This window comes from Oncorhynchus mykiss, chromosome 16 (assembly GCF_057628025.1).
Source record: "Oncorhynchus mykiss isolate SJ-2025 chromosome 16, ASM5762802v1, whole genome shotgun sequence".
Lineage (NCBI taxonomy): Eukaryota > Metazoa > Chordata > Actinopteri > Salmoniformes > Salmonidae > Oncorhynchus > Oncorhynchus mykiss.
This window is the reverse complement of record NC_143037.1, coordinates 61,574,171-61,599,126: the sequence shown is the minus strand read 5'-3', so window position 1 is coordinate 61,599,126 and position 24,956 is coordinate 61,574,171. Positions and strand designations below refer to the sequence as shown.

The 24,956-nt window shown below is 41.2% G+C and overlaps 1 protein-coding gene and 1 pseudogene across 1 annotated transcript; both read left to right on the top strand.

Moving 5' to 3' along the window:
* The first annotated feature begins 441 nt into the window (after positions 1-441).
* LOC149976946 (uncharacterized) lies at positions 442-5,605 on the top strand (annotated as a pseudogene).
* A 1,104-nt stretch (positions 5,606-6,709) lies between these two features.
* On the top strand, positions 6,710-17,130 carry LOC110491124 (protein Wnt-7a). The gene is made up of 4 exons (XM_021564479.3): positions 6,710-7,093; positions 7,757-7,983; positions 11,412-11,683; positions 14,560-17,130. The coding sequence occupies exons 1-4, from the start codon at positions 7,023-7,025 to the stop codon at positions 15,040-15,042; spliced, it is 1,053 nt and encodes a 350-aa protein (XP_021420154.2). The 5' UTR covers positions 6,710-7,022; the 3' UTR covers positions 15,043-17,130.
* Positions 17,131-24,956: the final 7,826 nt, after the last annotated feature.

Genomic DNA, 24,956 nt, shown 5'->3' with positions numbered 1-24,956 from the left:
GATACTAGTAGAGCACCAAAATAAACAATCCAATCTTATCCATGGTTATTATCATCTGTAGTAGATATGCACAACAAATAAGACTGAAAACCTTACCACATAAATGGAGGAGATTGGTCCATTATGGTCCTTGAAGCTACTCTTTTTGACATTGTTAGCTAGCTTGCTAAATGGCTAATTGTTTTTATTCGAATTATGCATCTGGACAGTGTCCCTAGTAGTGGGGAGTCGACTCCAAATGAATTGATTCGTCGACTCCTTGCCCTTCGACTCCCATTTCTGGGTGTCATGCTGGAATCGACTCCTAACATTCAGTATTGTTGCAACGGAGGAAACTATTTTCCGTAGTCTACTTTGTGAACACAAACTTTCGCATCTTTCACTGCAACGAAAGAGCAAGCTAGCGAGAGACGGAAGGGTCACAGCCAGGCATAGGCAGGCATGTCGGCCACCAGGCAGAAAGTCAGAATCGTGCATTGGTAATCAAAAGATGTAGACTATAGGCTACCGCAATGCTGTATTTCGCAATTTATTTGCATGCAATGACTCATGCAAGTTCACTAAAGTAGGGACTATCAATGAGTAGGCTGAGTTATTCTACTTGCCACAGACCGAAGACCAAACATATATTTAGCTTTTTTCATAGCAAAGAGAAAGCGAGGCGGTCAGAACCGTGCACTTAGGCTATACTTTGGTAATCTGTATCTAGCAATGCCTCGTAAATTCACCAAAAGTATATGCAATAAGGCCCGATGAGATGTGGTATATGGCCAATATACCACGACTAAGTGCTGTTCTTATGCACGACGCAATGCCTGGACACAGCCCTTAGCCGTGGTATATTGGCCATATATCACAAACCCCCGAGGTGCCTTATTGCTATTCTAAACTGGTTACCAATGTAATTAGAGCAGTAAAAATATATGTTTTGTCATTCCCGTGGTATACGGTCTGATATACCCCGGCTGTCAGCCAATCATTATTCAGGGTTCGAACCATCCAGTTTATAATAAAGTATATATTAGGCTATCAGAGATTATGGTTAAGATATTCTTTATAGTGCCAGTGAATTGAAGTTGAACATTGCCAACTGCATCAGTTTAATTAGGCTTAAATGTCCAATAAATTGCCTATAGTTTATTTAATGAAACTCTGGTAACTCTCCACGAACAGGGTTGGAGAGCCCTGTCCTAGGCAATAGATCGCAAAACAGCATCCCCGCTAAACTTTTTGGAAATGGCAAGTTACAGTTTTTCCCAATTGGTTACACACTAAAATTGGAACTTGAAACGCAATCACAGAAACCTGAAACTCATGTACCAAATCATTAAACCAAGTCTGCAAAATTGCAAGCACAATTCCAGCTTTACACTCAGTTTTCAAATCTATATCACACTTTTTGCAAAACACTACACACAGTTCTCTATATTAGGCACAACATTCAAAATTAAAATCTCTTTAGTCCCTTTGGAAAGCAATGCCAATCACAATGCCAAGCTCTATACACCAATTGGCAACACCCACCCCTCACAGGTGTAAACACTAGTTGCTGAATTGTTCACTTATAAATCAGAGCTTTAGCACTTTAAAAGGCCACAGATGAGCTCTCCTGTTTTGGGGGAAAATGGAAGTCAATGGTAAAGCAAGAGCTAGAGGTGAAGGAGTGAGAGTAAGTGGAGGACAGTTGTCTCAGATGAGATCAGGGCCACATTTGTTGACCATGTGCTCAACCATGGATTGACTATGAGAGAGGCTGGGCAGAGAGTTCAGCCCAACCTGAGCCACTACACAGTTGCATCTATCATCCGTACATTCAGAAATTACAACCGGTAAGTTACCTACCATCTACATTATGCTCTTTATGTATGTATACTGTAGTATACTGCAGTCCGACATATCAGTAGGTCTATGTTACTCTGATTGTTGGCTAATGTTACAGTAATATCGTTTCATATTGAAAGAAAATAGATTATTTTAGCTTATTGTAACCAATCATATCATATTTGTGAATCTTCTGCAGAACTGAGAGACGGCCAGGCCATGGTTGAAGACATCAGCTGTTCACACCAGAACAGGAGACCGCTATTGTGAACATGGTGGTGGCAAACAATAACATTAGACTATGAGAAATCCAGAACCACATAATTGCAGACAACACAATATTCAATAACATTCACCAGGTGGGCTTGTCTACATTGGACCGTGTATTACAGCGCAACCGAATCCGGATGAAACCGGTCTACAGGGTGCCATTTGAGCAAAACTCAGAGAGGGTATAAGAACAGCCCTATGAATATGTGCAAGTACTATACTGTGAATTTACTATCATATCAGCACTGTATAGACACATTACAGTACTGTAATCCAGTGTGCTGTGCCTCACCATATTGACTGCTCTAGGTCTATGTCACATGTCTGTTTCAAAGAGTCTTAGAGCTGGATGCTTCTGCAATTCAGCACGTTTATATTTACATTGATGAGGCTGGCTTTAACCTAGTCAAAAGAAGGGGATGGGGATGGAACATTATTGGCCAGCGTGAAGGGAATATCACCATGTGCGCAGCCGTTAGCCAGCAAGGCATCCTCCATCACCATGCCAACCTTGGTCCCTACAACACCGCCCTTCTCATCACATTCCTGTACACACTACATGGCATCCTCATTCCAGCTGAGCAGAGGGGTGGACCAGAGCAGCCCAGGTATGTTGTCATCTGTGACAACGTGAGTTTCCACCAGGCTGATCAGGTCCGCACTGGTTCATCAACCGCCCACAATTTATTGTTCTTTTCCTCCCACCATGTTCTCCATTCCTAAATGCAAATGAGTTTTTTTCGGCATAGCGATGGAATGTGTATGACCGCCATCACCTTGCATGCATGCCTTTTCTCCAGGCAATGGAGGATGCATGTGGTGAAGTTGTTGTGGGGGCTTTCGGTGGCTGGATCCGTCACTCCAGAAGATTCTTTCCCTGCTGTTTAGCCAGGGAGAACATGGCTTGTGATGTAGATGAGGTGCAGTGGCGAGACCAAAATAGGAGGCAGGATGCAGCCCAATGTATTTTTTCCTTACATTTTGCATGTGTTTTTGTCTTTTTGTGTTTAGAGTTTTGAAAGAATGAGCCACTTTCATTTTTCTTTTTTCTTTTTTTTACAGATAACCAGGAAAAACATTCAGGAAGATAAAGGGTTTTCTCCTGTTGGGCATGGAAAGTGTTCCATACAAAACACGTGTTCAGAAATACTGCATTTTGGAAATAAATGACAATGTTTTTGTTACTGTATTGCATTTGTGTGTTTTATTCATGTATATTTAAGTAGGTATACATTACTGTAACAATATTTTACAGCCGGCTACAGTGTAACACTGAAAATGCAAAAGGCATAAACCTACCGATGGGATATTCACCAGTGTTTTGTTGGTTGGTAGACAGATCTATTCATAAGACGCTTGTCATTTTGATGCAAAAACAAAACACTTTGGAAAGAGAGAGAACAGTTTTGAATGCAGTGTTTGCTTTTGCTAGAGATTTGTAGAGTTTTGCATTTTGTGGTTTTGTGTTGAGCCAAAGATTTGGGAAACTGGGCCAAAGATTCAGCAAACGTGTGTAAACAATTGTGGAAAACTTTCTCATCCATAAACACAGTCAAGTGCAAATACGGTTCAGCAGCGCAAATCAGCAGGATGTTGGGCCTTGTTATTAGGAAGGATGTCTGCCATTTATGGATCCCTAAAATAATGATTATGATCACACTAAATAAATGTAAATATTATAGGGAGACCTATACATTTGGCAGCCAAGTACAAGTTATCAATGTAGCCTGTTATTGTCTAGACACGGTGTTTAAATATCGTCACGCCTACAATAAAAACCTCCAGGCTTCCATATTGAGTCAATTAATTTTGAGAAGAAAAAAAAAGAATTACAGAGGGCAGTTTGGAAAAACGAATCCTGTGTGAATCGTCCTCTAGTTAACATTAGCCTTCTACCTCTAGCTAAATATTTAACTTCCATCCTCTCAGGCCAGGGGCACAACAATATATGAATAAATGTTTGGATCAGAATCGCCATTATAATCATTGGCCAGTACAGATAATTAAATCAAACCAAATCCCTACCTCCATCCACGGCTAATTTAGGATAGGGAGGCAACAAGGTCATACTCGTTTGGGCTAGACAGTATCAAATAGATGGCCAACACGTAGAGTGACAGAGCGGGCGCTGTTTCACTCGCTTGGATGCTTTCTCCTGTGAGATACATTCAGCCTCTTGCGAATTGATGGGAAATGATGAAACACAGAGAGAAGATAAGATGAAAATAAAAACAAATACTTACTTTTTTGGGGAAGCCTGCCCTTGCTTGGCGTCCATGAATATATGCCACTGACTTTACCAAACATCTTTACTGAACTTTAGACTTATGAGTTACCACCCCCGGTCTCAGGGATGGTTAACTTCGGATATTCCTTTGGTCTCTATTGAGTTAGGTAAATCAGCTTTTAGGTGTCTTGCACCTTATTTGTGGTACAATCTTCAAAATGTTCTTAAATTTGATATTTTGGTGCCTCTAGTGCAATTCAGAAAGGTGATTGAGGACCTTATTGCTGATGAATGCGTTTGTTTTTTTATGACCATGTTGTTCTTTTTGCTTGCATTTTGTATTTATATTTTGATGTGTGTTTTTTCTGTAATTAATGTAATTCAGGGCTCATCTGTAAAAGAGATCTTGGTCTCAGTATGACTCCCTGATAAAATAAAGGTTCAATTAAAATGAGATGGTGTGTATGAGCATCCATTAAATTTGTGTTTTGGGAGTCGAGCAAGAGTCGACTCCTATGACTCCAACCACAGGAGTTGGAGTTGAGCAAAAGTCGACTCCAATCACAAATCCAAATCCTGGAGTCGTGCACCACTAACTGTACCAGATTTTTTTGTTTCACCTTGCTGCTGTTTCCTGATCTTTTGATAACATCAATTGAAGAGGGACCTGAACCTTGAGAGGAATGTGAGCTGCAGTAAAGGAATGCAGTACTGAGTCAGAGGGCTCGTAGTAAGGACGACTGGCTACTACTCTGAACTGTGTGTGGTGTGCTTTCTGGTGGCCAGAGCTGTTGAGGCATCACACAAGTGGGTGCCATACTTTGTGAAGGAGAAGGTTCAGTAGCTACACAACTGTTCATTTGTTTTTTGGAGCTTTTGAAGTGCATTGAGATTATGTAAAGTGCTATCGAAATGTATTACAGAGTGCTGCTGCCCTTCCCTTCCAGAAGGATGTCTGAGGTCTTCCCCTCAAATGCCAACAATTTCTCCACCTGCTCAACTGAAGTAGGAGGAAATGTGTGTCAGTTAGACCAAAAATCCATTACAAACAACCATGAAAATGACACAAGGGGACAAGCTTGTTAAAGTAACAGGTAACGAGAATCTAAATAGATTAAGATATTAAACGTCTCAACTCGACACTTTACCCTGGATCTCTGACTTGTATCTAGTATTTTTAATGCTGATGTCGAACACAGAGAAAAACTTGTTGTGATGTGTGAGTGGTCCTTGCAGTGGACGCTGGCCAGTCTGACCGGCTGGGAGGGCAGGAAGACCGAAGCCTGAGACAGACAGAGACACTGACACAGATACACTCATGCCGCGGGAAGATGTTTAGGGTTGAGGGTGCTGACATTACATTTTTTATACCTTTAAAAAAATATATTATTCAGATTATTCAACAGGTGCTGCAGAACCCTCAACACCCCTACTTCCTGCGGCTATGGATAGGCTGAGTATACACAGGCATCCCAATTCTGATCTTTTGCCAATTATGGGAAAGATCTGATTTGTCAGAATACCAATTAGTGGCAAAAAAGAGCCTGGGTAAATGCAGCCTTATTGAAATAGCCTAAATTGGCAATTCCATGTTAACAGAGTGACACTGAAATTCGGATTTTTCACTTTAAAATGTACATCAAACAAAAAACAATAATTGCAAAGTTAAACAAACCACACAACTATATGCAGAAGGACCACTTTTAATTTCCACAGAATTTATTTACAAAAACACATTCACTTGAAGAACAGTGCAGATGCCATGTTTGGAAAGAGAATAAAGGCACAAACAGCTTATTGCTGGCTGTCAAATATAATTTCAGAGAATCTTTATTCAGTTTTCAACGCTACATATCTTAATTGGTCTGCAGATGGCGCTATTATAAATGGTACAAAACTTCTCCAAAACAGAGGCGCAAGGATGCGCTGGACGTATGTGATGAAGGAAGGAGCTGTCACAGGTAAGCAAGTTATGTACAAATTGTGCCAACATTGTATATATAAAGGTGACCATTTGTTGACATGTTTTGTTTCAAAATAGGTTATGTGGACAATTTATTAAGTGAGTGCAATGAAAATGTATGCATGCAATTTAATTTGAGATGAGTTCGGCAGTTCGAGTTAGGCTATGTTTATTTTTGAAGTATAAATTGTAGCCTATTTAATGATAATCATACGCCGTTAGTGAAAATAACATATTCTCATTATCAACGCACAAGATGTACTACCATCACTATCCACTGCGTGTGTGTTTTCATGTATTAGAAAGGTAAAAGGCTTAATGATTAGGTGAACTGACACAACTGGAATAGTTGTGGAGAGATTCAGCCCAGGCGGGATTCCACAGTAGGGCCCTATGTCTTCTCTAAACACGCCCCGGATATATGAGCCAGATATATAGATCATGCGGGTAGCAAAGGAACTGTGAGAAGGAGATAATCACACTACAATACTTTCTCATCCTTAGTTTTACCTGTGATACCCTCGCAATGACAAGCCGGCGCAGCAAAGGGGACACTTAAGGGGAATTTACGGAAATCATTACAGCTAGGAAACTATATAAAATAATTGAGAGTAACTATTGGGGATATTCGTTGGTATCGACTTGGAGTAACTTTGGATACTTGGACAGTGACTATCGGAGAATATCTATCTATTTATCATTTTCGCTTACACATTGCATGAAACTGAGAGTGGAAGCACCATGAGTCGGAAAACTAGACGCTGGATTTTTCGGGTTTTGCTTTGCCTTGGGATTGTCTATTTGAAAATCGGGTGAGTTTGATTCTTATAGGCATGTTCATCTCACATTGTTATGTTCCTAAATATCAGAATATAAAACATAAAGAGTCAAGACTATAACAGAACGTTTCGGATGTAATTTTGTTACACAGGCTACGTTTCTATAAATTAAACTTTCTTTAAATTATTGTAATTATCCATCTACGTAAACTATGTTCATTGTTCATTTGACATTGGCCCGTGAACAATGCAAGGTTTCTGAGAGTTTGTTTAATTATTCTGTTCCAAAAAATCTATCGAGTTGATGGAAAATCTGAGTTTTTACAATTAGAAACCACCTGACGAAGTTTATTCCGATCTCTTGGCCCATACAAATCAAATACATTAAATGTATAAATTATGCTACAGAATGCTTATGTTTAGTCCTTTCTATTTTGTAACACACTTGTAGATGACTCAAAGACAGGTTCATTGAGTTTAATAAAGGAGATATGCCTCGTATTTATACAAACCCAGGTTTAATAACCTCAAGAGGCAAGGAAAACATTAAGTCGGTGCTTTTAAATTGTATGAATGTATAACCCTATTTCATATTATAAACATGTAATAAAGCTTTAATAAACACGGTATTATCTAGAAGTTTAGCAATATCTGTCAGTCACTTTAATTCCATGTCTAACTCTTGTACCCTTACAGTGGTTTTTCATCCGTGGTCGCGCTAGGTGCGAGTATAATCTGTAACAAGATTCCCGGGTTGGCTCCCCGACAGCGGATAATCTGCCAGAGTCGCCCGGATGCCATTATTGTCATCGGAGAGGGAGCCCAAATGGGGATCAACGAGTGTCAGTTTCAATTCAAAAATGGGCGCTGGAACTGCTCTGCGCTTGGAGAGAGAACGGTCTTCGGAAAAGAGTTGAAAGTGGGTATGTTGCAAATCAATTCAAATTTGGTCAGAGTATTTGTAAATGTAATTTCATTACTAAAAATGTCCCCAATTGTATAATTCATATAGGCCTGTAGGTTAGCTTTCTCATTGTGAGTCAAGAGCGCTCAGTGCCGCATGCAGACAAATGTCCCGTATCCTTTTGAGAACCTGGTTTAGCCTATATATTCAAATGATATTTGACACAAATGGTTTGTTTCTTTTCTGAATATTATCTCCGGACTCATAGGTGCTAATATATTTCCCCCTTTTAATGTCACCAGCGCGTATACATTCCTGTCTTTAGGCTATATATACTTGCATTATGTGTGCGTCGATAACATGGACACACTCTAGAGAAAGGCAACTGCGTGTCCATTTGAGAGCAACATGCTGTGGAAATTACAATATGTTAACTGAGAGATTTAAAAACGTTTCCCATAGGCTATACACTAGAAGTATCAACAGGCAACTTAATTGTAACAGCATACACATTTTCCCAATAACCTAAATTATCATGGTTAGGTTGAAGCTGTGTCATTTACTTCCTATCTCTAAAGTCTAACACTGGTCTTACAAGAGAGAGCCAGAGTGAGAGAGAAAGGAGAGGAACTGAACAAGTCCAAAATGTATCAGAAGCCAGCACAGTAACAAAGCTCTTGTGAACATTGACAGCCTGTCTTTTCAGTCCAGTGTAGTCTCCTGAGACACATATTCACTGGTCTTTATCTTTCTCTATCACTGGGTGCTGTGGCTCTCACAGTAAAGACGACAATCTTACCACGGGTATAAGTTACAGTGGATAGAAAGTACAGAGAAATAAAGTCCCAAAATACTGAACTGAACATACACAGGGGAATAAGGAAAGAAAGGAAAAGTTCAAATGAAGTACTGGAACTACCTGGTCAGGCAATAGCATTGATGAGTGTATTGGATGTATTTGGGGACACGGGGATGGCCTACAATAGATGCAGGCTAATGGCTGGTACAATGGAGGCTGAACTTGTTCAATAAGAACTTTTCCATGTTGTGCCTATCAAGCATGCCCTGGAGTTGTCTGAAGGACTTCTTGGAGTATGCTCCCGTGCATAATATTGCATAAAGTCACAGATACTCTGGATAACAGAGAAGCTGACGTTGATCCCAATGTGATCAGATATTCAGCAGATGGTGAATCTGTGGCAACCACCAGATTGTTGCATATTCAGGGTGCAACTAGAATGTAGTCTAGGATCTTATCCTATCTCAACCTGGAGTTGGGCTCTTCAACAGAGTCGCACACAACAAATGTAGCTAATAGCATTGAAATAGAAAACTGTTGGTGTTTAAACCATCAATGACAATTAGCTACACTCTTAGAAAAATGGGTTCCAAAATGGTTCTTTGGCTGTCCTGATAGGAGAACCCTTTTTGTTTCCACGTAGAACCCTCTGTAGAAAGGGTTCTACATGGAACCCCAAAAGAGTTCTACCTGGAACCAAAAGGGTTCAACTTGTACCAAAAAGGGTTCTTCAGAGGGTTCTCCTATGGCGACAGTTGAAGAACCCATTAAGGTTCTAGATAGCACCTTTTTTTTAAGAGTGTAGACTACAGTATAGCTACTTGTCATCTTCTGATCTCTTATTTCCCTTCATACAATGCATTACTATAAATCCACAACTAGTGCATTCAATGGCAGTTTGCAATATTATTGGTTGGTTGGCACTATGAAAAGGTCTTTGCTATCTACAGCTGTTGGTGTGAAAGGCATAATCCTCTCCTGCTGTTCAAGGGAAAACGGTGGTCTTTCACAATATGTTTTCTTCATGAATGAGTGGTTTAAGACATTGAAGAGTTTGGCATGGACAACCATGCAAAATAGATTGGTTTCACTGATCAGATTAGTGGTTAGAAATGAATGCCATTGTTGATGTCTAGTGTGAGTGGGGTGGAGCTTGCATGCTCTCACTTGTGGCCTAGGAAAGGCAGCCTAGGTTGTTTTTTTTTGCAGGGGTGCAAGGTGCATCTAATGTTTTTAGTATTTCAGTAGTTTTTCAGTAGATTTTGTGTGTTGCATATCAACCAACATTAATACTAAAATAACATTTAATTAGACTTTTTTTAAATGGGCTTTTCTACATATAACTTGGTGTAATAAGAGTATTCATATTCAACACTTCAAAGCATTGCTTCCGTTGCTTTTAAGTCTTTCCACTCAGGTCTCATGACAAAGTACTAAATAATTCCTACCCTCCTTTGTTTTGAACCAATGATCTGGGGGAAAATGAACAGCGGAGCAGTCAAAACTGACTGACTTTGTGCTGGCACACCTTCTTTTTTTGGCTCGGGGCCATTCGAATCTATAAAAACGTCCACATAATTGATGCCTCAATATGAGTTTTTTTCCAATGGCAAGGGCACAGATCCAAGATGTTTATCAAGAACAGGGCAGCAGCACCTAGTGAATCTGTGTTCACCAGAAAGTACCGAGGATGGTATCATGTTTGTTTTGAGGAAATGTCAACTGGAGGAGCTTGTTTACATAGATATGATGGATATTGCCATCAGTAGCTTATTGTTTGTATAGCTACATAACTTCAGATGCAGATATTTCACTCTCTATGCATGCACACAGAGAATTCATGTTTGGTTAATAATAAGATTAATATCTGCGACCCATTTGTTTGCATCAGGAAATAATGTTAAACTAAACTAACTCATTGGAAAATTACACAAGTATGCACTTGTACATTAAAGCTTGGTATTAAAGCTTGGTATAAGCCAGTTTCCCTGTTCCCTATTTGCTTATCATCTTGAGACCTTGAAATACATGATATGACTAAAATCTTTTTGCAAGAAGCTCTCTCTTTAAATCATGACAGGTTAATCTTAAACTATTTCCCGATAATTCAAACACCCCAGTGTGCGTAAATGATTTGTTAGTCGGACCTTGGGGAGATAACCTCTGAATCAAGATCCACCCTGCAAGAATACACAGAGCGTACCAGGCTCTGATCGGATCAATAGCTCTTCCTTCTCCAAAGCTCTCTCATTCATACTGCTGGAAGTTCACAGCCATTTTGGTAAAAGGCAGGCCAGTTTCCGGATTTACTGTAGTCATTGAGTGGTCGTGAGTGAGACTGACAAAGATTTTGATATGAGCACTCACTCACTTAAATGGTTAATCTGCTTTCAAATGGCTATTTTTCAACATACAGTATACAGTATATTTTATATGCACCATTTAGACGGAAGTATGTAATGAAAACTCATATTTCCTCCCTTATCCCTGTCCTATTCATCAAGTGGTGAAACATACAGCTGTAGCACCAAAAATATATGCATTATTCCTGATATCAGATATCTCCCAGATATCACACTCATTCATACATTAAAATGATGAACTGCAAGTCAGTAAAATACTCAAGTTCCTCCTATGTTCTCTCCTAGGCAGTAAAGAGGCTGCGTTCACCTATGCCATCATTGCGGCCGGAGTTGCCCACGCCATCACTGCAGCCTGTACGCAGGGAAACCTGAGTGACTGCAGCTGTGATACGGAGAAGCAGGGTTTCTACAGTAAAGGCCAGGGCTGGAAGTGGGGCGGCTGTTCAGCAGACATCAGCTACGGCCTGGGCTTCTCAAAGGTGTTCGTTGATGCCAGGGAGGTCAAACAGAACGCCAGGTCTCTCATGAACCTGCATAACAACGAGGTGGGACGCAAGGTACGTGACCATCCACTCCACTTCTTGTTTCTTTCTCCATAGGGAGAAATGTTACAAATGTGCTATCTGAATTTGAACAGTTTCTCAAAGCAAGAAAATATTCCTGCAGCAACAGGAAATGTTAATTATTATGTAGATTTTAATTAATTAACATTTTTGTAGGGGTTGATACATTTTCTGTTAGGGCAAATCAAGTCTGAAATGTTTACTTTGAAATTACGATCTTTATAAGCTTTTTAAAATCCCAAATATACTACAAGTTTACATTTCCTGCTGTGCAGGAAAATCCTCTGAAACAAATTAAGATAGCACATCTGTAGGTGGAAGGCTCCATGCATTTTCAAACAGAAAGCCAGATCTCTGATGAACCTTCACATCAACGAGGTGGGATGCAAGGTACATGACTACACCACTCCATTTCCTGTTTCTCTCTCCATAGGGAAGGATCATAGATAGAAGGCAGCATGTATTTTCCATGGTAAAAATGTCATCCCAGCAAACCTAAACTGGATCCCAGAATATTTCATTAGGTGATGTAGGACCATTCTCCAAAAACGTTTCAATACAACAAAATCTGAGGGTAGTTCACTCAAAAAACATTTTTTTGTGGTATGAAAACATCAGACCAACATAGATTTTTCGGAACAATCTCAGTAATCTCTTATAATGTCTTTATTGTAATCAGGAACTAGTTTCTTGAAGATAAAATGTGCTGTAGTTTACCCAAATTGGTACAGAGCAGAATTGAAAGTAAATACCGAATCTAAATCTGAGACCGATGTGTTGGTTAACGACATGGCCTTCCGAATGTAGGCTAGGCCTCAGTAACCATGGCTGTTGTGATTTAGTAGTCTCCACCATGCTCAGAAGCGGGTGGACCTTGCCAAGGATCTGGGCATTGGGGCCAAGATTAAACAGGCAGTGAAATAAATGGAAGCTTTTAGGGGGGGGGGCAGTTTAAGTGGCAGGGTTTGATTACGACCCAGATCTCTGGGCTGAAAACAAATTGACACTGTACATTAGAGTGGTCCCTATGCTCTGCACTTTTGGGAGAAGATACAGTTACTTCAGGTTTATCACAATACATACATTCCTTGGACTGTCTGATATTGCAGAGCCAAGCACTTATTGCGTGTGATAGTCTTGTGCCACAGGTTTCTATGTGATACTTATTGTCCATAACCTCTCCTAACATCGTAGAATCATATCTACTGTATCACCATGTCTTGGGAGCGGTTACCTGCCTAACGAAGACTTTAAAGCAACTTATGTGAGTCACCTGCTGTTTTGAATGGCTTGTAGTCTGTCAATGACTAACACTGTGGAAAAATCCCTAGAAACAACCAGGATGGATCAGGGACTAGGGACTGTTCACATTCTCAGATCAAGGCTCCTGTGCATCCATGGCTGCAGCAAATAATAGATCAGCCCTGAGACTCCAGCAAGTCTGCAAGTCAAAGAAGAAGCGGAATAATTGTGCCAAACAACTTGGGCGAGGCTCCTTAGTAGTACACTGGAGTTAGTGAAGAGGAAAGAAGCACCTCTCCCTCCAGAGTCAAGCCTTTACTCCTCTCTCTCTCTTCTTTCTGGGCCACAGAGGCCTGATTCAAACCACCAACACGTACCCAGACAGACTGAAAAGCCTTCACTCACACATTGTGCTCAACAGCTCACTGTTGCCTTTCTGTGTGGGGCCTGAATTCATCCCGCTTATCTAGACAGCTAAATTGCCTCTCACAGTGAAACGGGCTACATTCGTGGATTCAGATCAGTTGGGCTTTTTCTTTTTTCCTTCTCCTTGGTAATAAATGGCCTCTCTGTTTTGATAGTTATCCCCCCTCCTTTATTTATGCTAATCAACGCAGTGACACTGAGCAGGAGCGCGGTTCACAGCCCCCAGGTCCAATACGACCAGACAAAGCCTGTCACAAGTGTTGGTCACAGGGCTACTGATGGATTAGGAACTTGGAAGCCAAGTGTTGTCTGGTATACCACGGAGGGCTAACCGCAAAGACCGTTGTTTCTCCGCACTTTCATGCATTTGTATGCATTTCCAGTAAAAGGCACTAAAATACAATCTGTTTTATTGATTCTAGAATTTGTGGACATGGAAAATCAATATGCATTGTTCTTATGCAACATAATGAAAGGTTTTTCACTTGTCACTGATTGCGGGAACTCTCCAAATCTCTATCTATTTTAGCATATAGATAGTAGATTCCAAACAAACTCCCCATACAATTTAGTTCAAGGAATTGGGACAAGTACATTAGTGTAGCTATAGTGTTGGCTGTGCCTTTTCAGGTTGAGATAGCAGACACTTGTAATAGTCATCGGAGAAGGCTTTAACAGTAATCCACATCATTCAGCAGCTTGTCCAGTCACTCCTACACACAAGGAGACTGTAACCTGATCCAGAATTATGGCTCCTGTGTACAGTCTGAATTAAGCTACTGTTTTCTAAAGGGCTGTTGTATTCACAAGTAGCTAGTTACTGATCTAATGCTGCACTGTGCACACAATGTTACCCACTTCCTTGACTTTTACATACCTGAGTCTCAGAGTATGTCACTGTGCTATGTTGCTATTTTCAGCAATCAAACTATGTAGGCCTGTAATTTACTTCAACATCCACTGACTCTTGGGCCTGCACAGAATGTTTTGATTTCAGAGGATCATGTTAATATGACAATAAACACGGGACCCTCGGGGCCATTATCGTGCATTATAAGTGCATTATAAACATAATAGTATGATATGTTTGCAGATGCTTTTCTTTTTCAATGACCTACTTTTATATATGGTGATAGAAGCTTCAGCAGATGGTTTGCAAGGCCTGTAAAGGTAACCTCTCTCCTGGTTGTTTGTGTGTCTAGATCCTGGAGAAGAACATGCATCTGGAATGCAAGTGTCACGGTGTTTCTGGCTCCTGCACCACTAAAACCTGCTGGACTAAACTTCCCAAGTTTCGCGAGCTCGGCTACATTCTCAAAGAGAAGTATGCCCATGCTGTGCACGTGGAACCGGTCAAAGCCAGCCGCAACAAGCGGCCCAAATTCCTCAAGATCAAGAAGCCCTACTCCTACCGGAAGCCCATGGACACAGACCTGGTGTTCATTGAGAAGTCCCCTAACTACTGCGAGGCGGACCCGGTGACGGGCAGTATGGGGACACAGGGCCGGATGTGTAATAAGACTGTTACGCAGCAGATCAGCGGCTGTGACCTGATGTGCTGTGGACGGGGGTACAACACACACCAGTACTCCCGCGTGTGGCAGTGCAACTGCAAGTTCCTGTGGTGCTGCTACGTCAAATGCAACACCTGCAGCGAGAGGACAGAGGTGTACACCTGCAAATGACAGTATTTATTGGACCGTCGGATGTGTGTGTGTGTGTGTGGGGGGGGGGGGGGGGGGGGGGGGGTGGATGTGTGTGTGTGTGTGCATAATGGAAACTTTTTTTAGGTAATGGATCATTGCTGTTTTTGCAGCAGTAGACATTGAGGAACTATAAGCAGAAGATGGAACAACAGCGATTTTGTCTGCACACAATGCTCCTTCTCCCCTCTCATTGGACATATACTGGGATGCCTGCAACAGATCACCATAAAGGGAAACACACTGTGTCCTGGATGGCAGGATGGGACAGCCTCAGAACATGAACTATAACATACTGCGCTATCTGCCAGCCAGCCAGCCTAGGTTTTTGGACTATGTGTCAATGCTGAGACTGTTAAAAAGCTATGGATGGATGTGTACTATTTGTTGACTGTAGAGTGAATGGATTCCCCCAACGCTCACCATAAATCAATGCTGGATATAATGCTGGACTCTGCTACTACTGTAGTTCTCTGTACCTGTACCCTCTTAGAAAAGGGGTTCTGAAAGGGCTCTTCAGCTGTCCCCATAGTATAACCCTTCCAGGTAGAACCCTTTTGGGTTCCATATAGAACCCTCTGTGGAAAGGATTTTACATGGAACCCATAAGGGTTGGTACCAATAATGATTCTTCAAAGGGTTCTCCTATGGGGACAGCCAAAGAACCCTTTTAGGTTGTAGATAGCACCTTTTTTCTAAGATTGTAGCTCAATAAGACACGCTATGCACAAATGAAATTAAACAGCCATCGGGAATATTTAACACACTGTATTTAGAGACAAATAAATAATATTAATTTATTTCAAAAAGAAACTACTGATTTTACCCATTATGGAGCAAGTCTTAATTGTGTAGATGGTGGGTTCTTCCCCAATGAGAGTTTTTGTTATTGTTTTGTTTGTTAATGCAATCCAAAATAGAATTTAGAGTCATACACTGGAATTAGGACCACCTGGAATATTCTGTTGCTCCGATTGTTCCAGGTTAGGCTGGTAATAGGCTACTGACATTGACTTTCTCATGAGTTTGTGCTTAATCTGAAATCCTACCCTATTCCCTTTGTAGTGGCTCTGGCCAAAAGTAGTGCACTATATGGGGAATAGGGTGCCATTTTGGACATGGACTTAGTCTTCCTTCTGTTTGCTGCTAGTCTGGAGAATCCCTCACTGTGGTCTAAGGGCATCAACACTACTGTCTGTGTTGAGTGACAACGCTCACCTCAAGCTGACTAAATTTAACAAGACATATTCAACCAGACACTCTTTTTGGTAAATATTGGTAAAGAGAGTATATTTTGAAAAAGCCTATTTTTATATACATGTCTTATTTATACTATTTCTTCTGGCATATTTCAATATCACACTCTTCCCTCTTTATCCCTCTGGAAAACCCATTCAATATCACACTCTTCCCTCTTTATCCCTCTGGAAAACCCATTCAATATCACACTCTTCCCTCTTTATCCCTCTGGAAAACCCATTCAATATCACACTCTTCCCTCTTTATCCCTCTGGAAAACCCATTCAATATCACACTCTTCCCTCTTTATCCCTCTGGAAAACCCATTCAATATCACACTCTTCCCTCTTTATCCCTCTGGAAAACCCATTCAACATCACACTCTTCCCTCTTTATCCCTCTGGAAAACCCATTCAATATCACACTCTTCCCTCTTTATCCCTCTGGAAAACCCATTCAACATCACACTCTTCCCTCTTTATCCCTCTGGAAAACCCATTCAACATCACACTCTTCCCTCTTTATCCCTCTGGAAAACCCATTCAATATCACACTCTTCCCTCTTTATCCCTCTGGAAAACCCATTCAATATCACACTCTTCCCTCTTTATCCCTCTGGAAAACCCATGTGGGAAAATGTGCCACTGCTGTCACTTCATTGTTGTACTGTATACTGTATTGTTGTACTGTATACTGTATTGTTGTACTGTATACTGTATGTTATTTGGAGCCATGTGTTTGTCCCTGTGAATATATGGCTGTGTTCAAACTGCTTTGTTTACTGCATTTCATGACTGCTATGGTTGGAATACAGGAACAGGATAAGACTAACAAGCCATGACTCTGAGGGTTTCATTTCACTACTAACCCTACAGATCTTTACTTGATCATCCTGTTGTAGATCTTTCCGGCACTGTAAGAAATTTTAAACTTGTAGTGTATTTCAGCTTTAAAAATACTTAAGTATGTCATTTCCCCTTTGAAATTTCAGACTTGAGTTAGCTGAAAAAAATGTATAAATGTATCAACCTGTAATTATAACCCACATAATAATTCACATTTCCTGTTGCTGCAGGATTATTTTCCTGCTGTAGAAAACTGGCTCAAACTAAGATGCTATATCTACAATTTACACGACAAGAGAGAGCTCAAATTGGTTGTGATTTTCAGCCTAAATATAGCCTGGTCTCTAAAACCACAATGTTATTACATATTAATTACATGTTAACTACACATTAATTAACTATGGGCTTTATTACTTGGACTTTAAGTTGATTGTATTGTATGACAGTTTTATGCTGCCATTAGGCTGCAACACGCCACATTGAGCAAACTATTATTTATTAAAGATAATGAAGCTAATAGACCATAGATATCATATGTGAACGTGGTAAGGCTTAAATGCTTAGAGTTAAATCAATCACTGACACGGTTCACTCTATGGTTGCAAACTGTGAAGTAAGCAGGGATAAAGAAAAAAAGAGACATTCTTGGAGAAAGTGTGGAAAGTTATTCCGACTTAATTGAGGGCCCATCTTGGCCTCAGACTGGGAAGGACGCGGTTGAATGTAACGGAGGAGAAAAGCGTTTGTGCGCTAATGGTAGGATGTTGGTGTAATTGATGAGGCTGGTTGGGCTGGCTGTCACGGTGGTGATGACTTGCTCAGGCAGGGAGGAGTTGGAGCTGTCAGCTGATAGATGACCAGCACATCTGCTTCATTCACTCCTAAAGCCCCTAGTTGCTACAACAACTCCCTCTGCACCCCAGAAAATGTGAGGCAGTCCAAAAGAGATGCCGGCTGACATGTCAGGGAAATGTTAACGATGCTCAAGCCCACAATCGCCCTCTTCCACTTCCCTAATAAAACTAGAACAGGGAGAGAAAGGTGTTAACAGATAACTTGGTCACAATGACCCTCTGAAATAAAGTTATGTATGAATTTGGCCAATAGCTCAATATTTCACAAATTTTGCAAAGACGACTTACATTTCTACAGTGAGGGCCTTCATTCATTCCCTAATAAAATCTTCTTCTGACGTAATATTCTGTTCCAGGGCCGTATTCATAGAACATCTCAGAGTAGGAGTGCTGATCTTGGATCAGTTTAGCCTTTTAGAATAATGAATGGATAGGGTGGGGGGCTGATCCTAGATCAACACTTTTACTCTGAGACGCTTTATGAATATGGGCCCAGCGCTCTAAATAGGGGTCCGGCTGCACCTGAAGTACTCTAACAAAAATGATACTGGAATGTATTGTGATTGTTGACCCCTGAAGAGGGTTGTAACTGTGACTTATTTGTGGTTGAGAGAAAAGCTTCCAGTGTTCATTGCTTCAATAGAGTCCAGCATAAGAAAAGGCAGCTGGCTAAACAGCCCTGGTTAAAGTTAAACCAGGGTTTGTGTTGAAGACTCTCCACATTATCACATTAGTGTCTAAAGAAGTCCTCCCTCCCTCTACATCTCTGAGGATCTAATATGGGTCATCTTAGACCAATTCACACTCACTTAACCTTTCAATGACTGTGGAGAATCTGTAGACTCTGAATGATGCGTCCTCATGTCAGAGCTCCCCTAATGGTTCAGCATTTATGGTGAGTAATGATTAAATGAGGTGCTGTTACAGTCATATTGTCAGTGACCTAAAGAAACCTTCACATTGGATCATCAGTGTGTGTGTGTGTGTTTGTGTGTGTGTGTGTGTGTGTGTGTGTGTGTGTGTGTGTGTGTGTGTGTGTGTGTGTGTGTGTGATCCACCTGCATTGTGACTCAGTAAGATCTACACCACAACAGAAGACACAGTCTTTCCCACACCCCCCACAAACACACTGTTTCATCAAACCAAAAGTCCATGTTCTTTGATATCACGGCATAAGCCAGACACTCTTAATCAAGTTAGAGGATCACTGCAATACTAATTATACCCTTAACTGTGCTTCTCCATAAACAAGACTGTGTCACTGCCAAACCATTCAGGGGTGTAATAGACATGTCACTCTGAACTGGGGGGGGTTGTACCCTTTGAAGGTTTGTTTACAAATACACAAGCACAAACACACACACATGCACACACACACACACACATATTGATGCCAGGGGTAGCACCTGCATTACCTGGAGATCAGCGGTAGTGACTGATTTATAGTTAGTAGTCTGGCTGTATCTCTGTGTTGTTGCTGGAGGCTTGCCATGGCTTCCCTATCTGCTGCTGAGACCTGCTACATTAGGGCAGCCATTCAGTCTGCTGTAGCTAGTACCCACAGTCTAAATCACTCATTATTCATTTAAAGCACTTATAACTTATTCATCCTCAATATCACCTGTTTGGAGTAGTGATGAGATTACCCATCAACAGGTTTCACCTGATGGAATCTAACATCAGTGAGTCTTTGGCATCTATTTGAGAGGCAGATGACAGCAATGTAGTCTTACCACTAATATTGACATACAAAACACAGAGTCAAACTTATTTGATCTTAATTCAAGGCTTTTGGTGCCGCTCACCAGATTTGGCACGGAATTGAATTCTATAAAAATGGCAGCTCTACTCTTCATACTCCCTTCAAATCAAATCCAAACAACTTGTGTTGGTAACATACACGTGTTTTAGCAGATGTTATTGCTGGTGTAGATTAATTGTTGTGAGTCTACCTAACCATCCAGAGGATTAGAGTCCAACGATAGCATTTCATCTTTCCAGCTTTGATTTGTGAACAGGCTGGCTGTATACGGTATGCATACAATGACGTCTATAGTAGCGGGAGGTGACTCACCATTTCACAGCATTAAAAGTTTAAAGGAATTGGAAATATATACGTATTTACAGTATCTTAATTCAAAACAAACCAGCCTCTATGTGTCAGAACAATAATTAGCTGGTTTCAAGCACTTCAGTCATAGAACACCAGTAAAGACAGTCATTTGGTAGAGTGGGAGGAGAGAGAAAATGTGCTTTCCACTCCACTGTCTGTCTGTCTGTCTGTCTGTCTGTCTGTCTGTCTGTCTGTCTGTCTGTCTGTCTGTCTGTCTGTCTGTCTGTCTGTCTGTCTCTGTCTCTCTATCTCTCTCTCTCTCTCTCTCCTCTCTCTCACACTGTCCATAAATCTTCTGACACATGATTCTGTCAGTCACAGGTACTTTTGTTTTTCCTCTGGTTGGGACATGCACAAGCACCTGAGCTCTGCAGCAGTAAATTGTAGAGTACAAGGTTGTCTTTATACGATTTCTTTGAGATATGGGCACATACACACATTGTGCAGTCTCTTAACAATGTGTGCATGGTGTTGGAGGCCATGCGATTGAAGCGGGAGATAGCCGACAGTATCCACTCCCCACAAGAGAGATCCTCCAAGCAACCCTCACAGGGTCTATCTGATTTCCGATGTAAACACGTTTGGCATGACAGCCTCCTGGAATTATCGTCAGTAAGAGCCCCTGACAGAGGTCTTCTCAGCTATCTAGGGGACATTCAAGTGGAGGATACCCGTTCAAACAGCCCCTGTGGGGGAGAAAGCTCCTGAAATATGTAGTCAGGGCACAGCAATGCATATGAGCAATCGAGAAATGAGACCTTTGAGTGCACTGTTTAAAGACCGTCTTTAAAGATTGTCCATGAGCTGTGTAATATACTGTAATGCAGTATCGTCAAAAGATCTCAGCGGCCCCATGCAATACTTTTCATTTTTTCTCTGTGAGTAGTTTGAAACAGGGTATGGAAGGCCCTCATGCCCGCCCCCCTCTCTGATAACGTCACCTGAGCCAAGCTTACAGTAATCTGCCGACGTCTCGGGCGTCCTGACACGGGATGTTTTGAACAAAAACACCAACCTTAGTGTAACCCCACAAGGCCCAGAGACACTTGGGAAATATCCGTGATCTCCCTCCAGCAGTATGTCTGCCAGCAAGCCAGCCAAGCTTTCCTCTTTGGTTGACAGTGCAAAAGGTTTATAACTAACCATAGAGTTGCTCACTCTCACTGTCAGTCAGTAGTTACCGACGGATTACGAAAGCCCTCTCCAACTAGTGTTCACCACACCGGTTCAACACATATAGATGTAGGATCTTAATTTGACCACTTTTTTGTTGCTGAGAATTTTCCTGCACCAAAGGAAATGCAGATGAGCTTCATGATTTACATGAATTCAGTGAAAACCTACACTAACGCAATGTTATATTAACAGTATAGCACTTTTCATGTAGCCTAGTTTTGGCCAGCTAATAGCCTAACCACCGAGCAAACATTATGGACTAAATGGTCAAATTCGGTTGCTGCAACATTATTTTGCTGCGACAATACTGGTCAAATTAAGATCCAACACCTGTAACCCCATGATCTGGGAACTGGGAAGAAGAAAGGAACAGCATCTAACTTCAAATTGAGCCAAATCTTCTCCACTTTTTCAATTAAAGAGACTTACTCTTCGGACTATTCCATCATATTAACATGTCAAATGTCATATTTCTTTGATGTTGAAGTGGTGATGCCTGTCTTAGAGAACGATGAGGAAAGGTGCACAAACAAGTCATTGTGGAATCAACATTCTGTGTGTACTTCACTGATGGTGCCATAGCTTCCAAACCCTGTCACTTGGCTGATGGGTTCAGAGGGAGTTGCAAGGCATTCTCTCCTCCAGCATCTTGCTACCTGCCCGGACTTGCTACTAAATGTATCATTGCAGAGAGCCATGTAACACTTTGAGCTGATGCTGCCAGTTGAAATAACTTAGCCATGTGGTCAGAGCTATTATATCATTCATCTTCTGTTCCTCGACTCCTGTTGTGCCAAGTGATGGATAACACCCGAGGCTGTAACCAGGGTTTGAGTTTTAGTGAGGTTCCAGAATTTATTTTGAAAGTTGAAGCTAATGTAATGCATTTCTATACATTTAAACAACTTTAAAATGCTATTTGAAGAACAGCAAAAACAAGCAAAAATTACCCCAGCCATTATCACCTTGGCTGCTGTAGGTTCATTCACCTCAGTCTATCTACAAACATAACCTATTAGCTATACAATTGCAATGTCATACCCCTGAAAGGGGGGAAATCTGAGAAATTATTCACAATGATACATACTGTAGCATCAGCGACGATACAAAAACGTCTGACATTCTTTAAACTGTATTGTTTGCATTTTGATTGCATTTGAATGTAGACTATAAGGACGATAGGCCATGTGGAGATGTTCATATGGAAAAACATATTTTTTGTTCCGAACTTGTTTGACATGATTAGTACAGATGTTCTCAGGGACATGGGGCCCGAACCCCAAGTTTGGGAATCACTGTACTAACCTCTCTCTCTGCTTGCTTCCTATCTCTCGCTGTCTCCTCTGCTTCCTCCTGCATGCATTGCAGTCTGCATCAGCCTCACCCCTGAGCGCCACATCACTATCTGTCTCAGCCTACTTTCTGTAAATCAAAGTTATGAGAACTTGGTAGCGTATTTATTTATTTATTTTTTCTCCTGCTGAGGTAGGTTCCATTTAACATTAGCATCTTACTTCATCCTAGCTGGCTAAGTAATACTGGCCAGAGCTCTTCAAAGTTACTGCAATAGAGGGGGGAAGGTTTTAAAATTGCCTTTTGTCCAGCATCTCGCAAACACATTGTCAGCAGAGCCGACTGCGAGCTGGAGTAGGGGTAGGCCTAGTTCGTTTCACTTCTCAGGCCACCGGCCTGTGCCCCGACAGAGCGGAGTGAGCTGTTTGAGAGAGTGGTGAATGTGCTACTAAAAAGACACAGTGAGGCAAATCTGTGCGACACAGGTGAAAATAATGTACAAAACATTGATGAAAGTCACCTTGTCCGCGATAGATTTACATGGTTATCAAAACGTCATGCCAGGGTAATCCTACACCAAACACAGCCCTTATTTTAGGTGTATTTAAAATCCCCAATGGGGAAAATGAATGGTGGAAAAACAGTTGGAACCATTTCCCTGTTTGACCGCTAGGTTTTATGGGTATTATGACACCTCCACTGTGGGGTTCTATGCAGAAATCCCTCCTCCATTTACTGGTTGCTAACATTCTAATAGTTTTCTTAATTTCAGTACAAAACAGAAACTTAAGAACAGGAAGCATAAAAATAGCACACATAGAACATATCTACCTCTTCTTAGACTTGCTTTCGAAGTGAATGACAGATCTATAACACACATTTCTATGTGAATTTGGTTGGGTTGCCCAAAAAGTTACAAATTGCAGCTTTAAAAAGGACCATTCTGTAGATAAAAAACAACCTAGAATTAAAGAGTAAACTTAACAGTAGATAAGATGAGAATCTTCCACCCAGAGCAGTTCTACATCCCTGACCTCCTCTCTGTAAATGACAGGCAGTGTTTGCTGTAAACAGTTGAAAGACCTCAGTGGTGAAGAGCTTTGATGAATGGTACCTCCAGTCAGTCTCCCTATACACAGTAGTTAGGCTATTCCGAAAATGTACCCTCGAGAAGAATAAAAAAATTGTTTCCACCAGGTGCTCAAAGCACTTTCCATTGTATGGGGTTGGGAAATTGACCTTATCCTCAGCCCCCATGGAACCATGTCCTGGAAAAGGCCCAGTGTGGGAACGGCCCCTTGTGACACTTGTAGATGGTTCTACAGTTCACATGGAGGTCAAAGGTTGTTGTGTGTGGCAGAGGACGACAGTTGGGTGCACTGCTCTGAGGTCAGCCTAAGTAATGGTAATGAGATAACGAACGGGACAAAAGATGGAGGATAAAGAGAGAGATGGGGGAGAAGAGGATCATTGTATCATTCAGACACCAATCAGAGGTTAGTTTGTCTCTCCAGAATGATTGCACTGATGTAAGATCTTAATTTGACCAGTTTCTCACAGAAGGAAAATAATCCTGCAGCAACAGGAAAAGGGAATTATTGTGGGAATTGAAATTTATGGAATTGTTGTAGGGGTTGATACATTTTTTTGTGATGGCAAATAAAGTCTGAAATGTTTATGTTGAAATTTTAAACGTTGAATACACTGCAAGTTTGTATTTACGGCAACAACAGTGTGATCAAATTAAGATCCCACATCTGTATTCTATTTATCATTAGGATGGACATGATCAACAATGAAAAAGAGAAGTTGCGTCATATAATTACAGTACTTGGTATTTAGGAAATAGGCATACATTATTTGAGTGTGACATCCACAGTAGCATGTAGTTTAGGCTCCATATGGTGACACTGCATTAAGAGTAAACAGTCCCAAACTCCCACTAGGGATATCTGGCAGGAAGTGTTAAGACTGGAGGCTGTTCTTCAACCAAGAGACCATGCAATGAGGAGAGGAAGACATTAGCGGGACATGTCAGGGTGCTTAGAGCAGGCCTAATAAATGGGATGGTGTGGAAGGACGTGTCTATTGAAAGGCCGGTCCCACAGGGGGGGAAAGTATACTGTTATCACCATGAACTATTGTCACCCCTACCTCCTTCAGAAGAAAAAGAGTGGTAATTGTCAGTCGGCACAGATACCTGAGCGATCACTTCCATCATAAATTACACTTGTTCAAAAGCACTGATCTCTGATTACAGGAAGAGCAACAAAGAGGTGTCTGGTGGTCTAGTTACAGTAGCATCTCAATAGGAGGGATGGTTTAACACCGCAGGTCATGGCTGGTGATACAGGGACAAGTCCAAAACCGACTTAG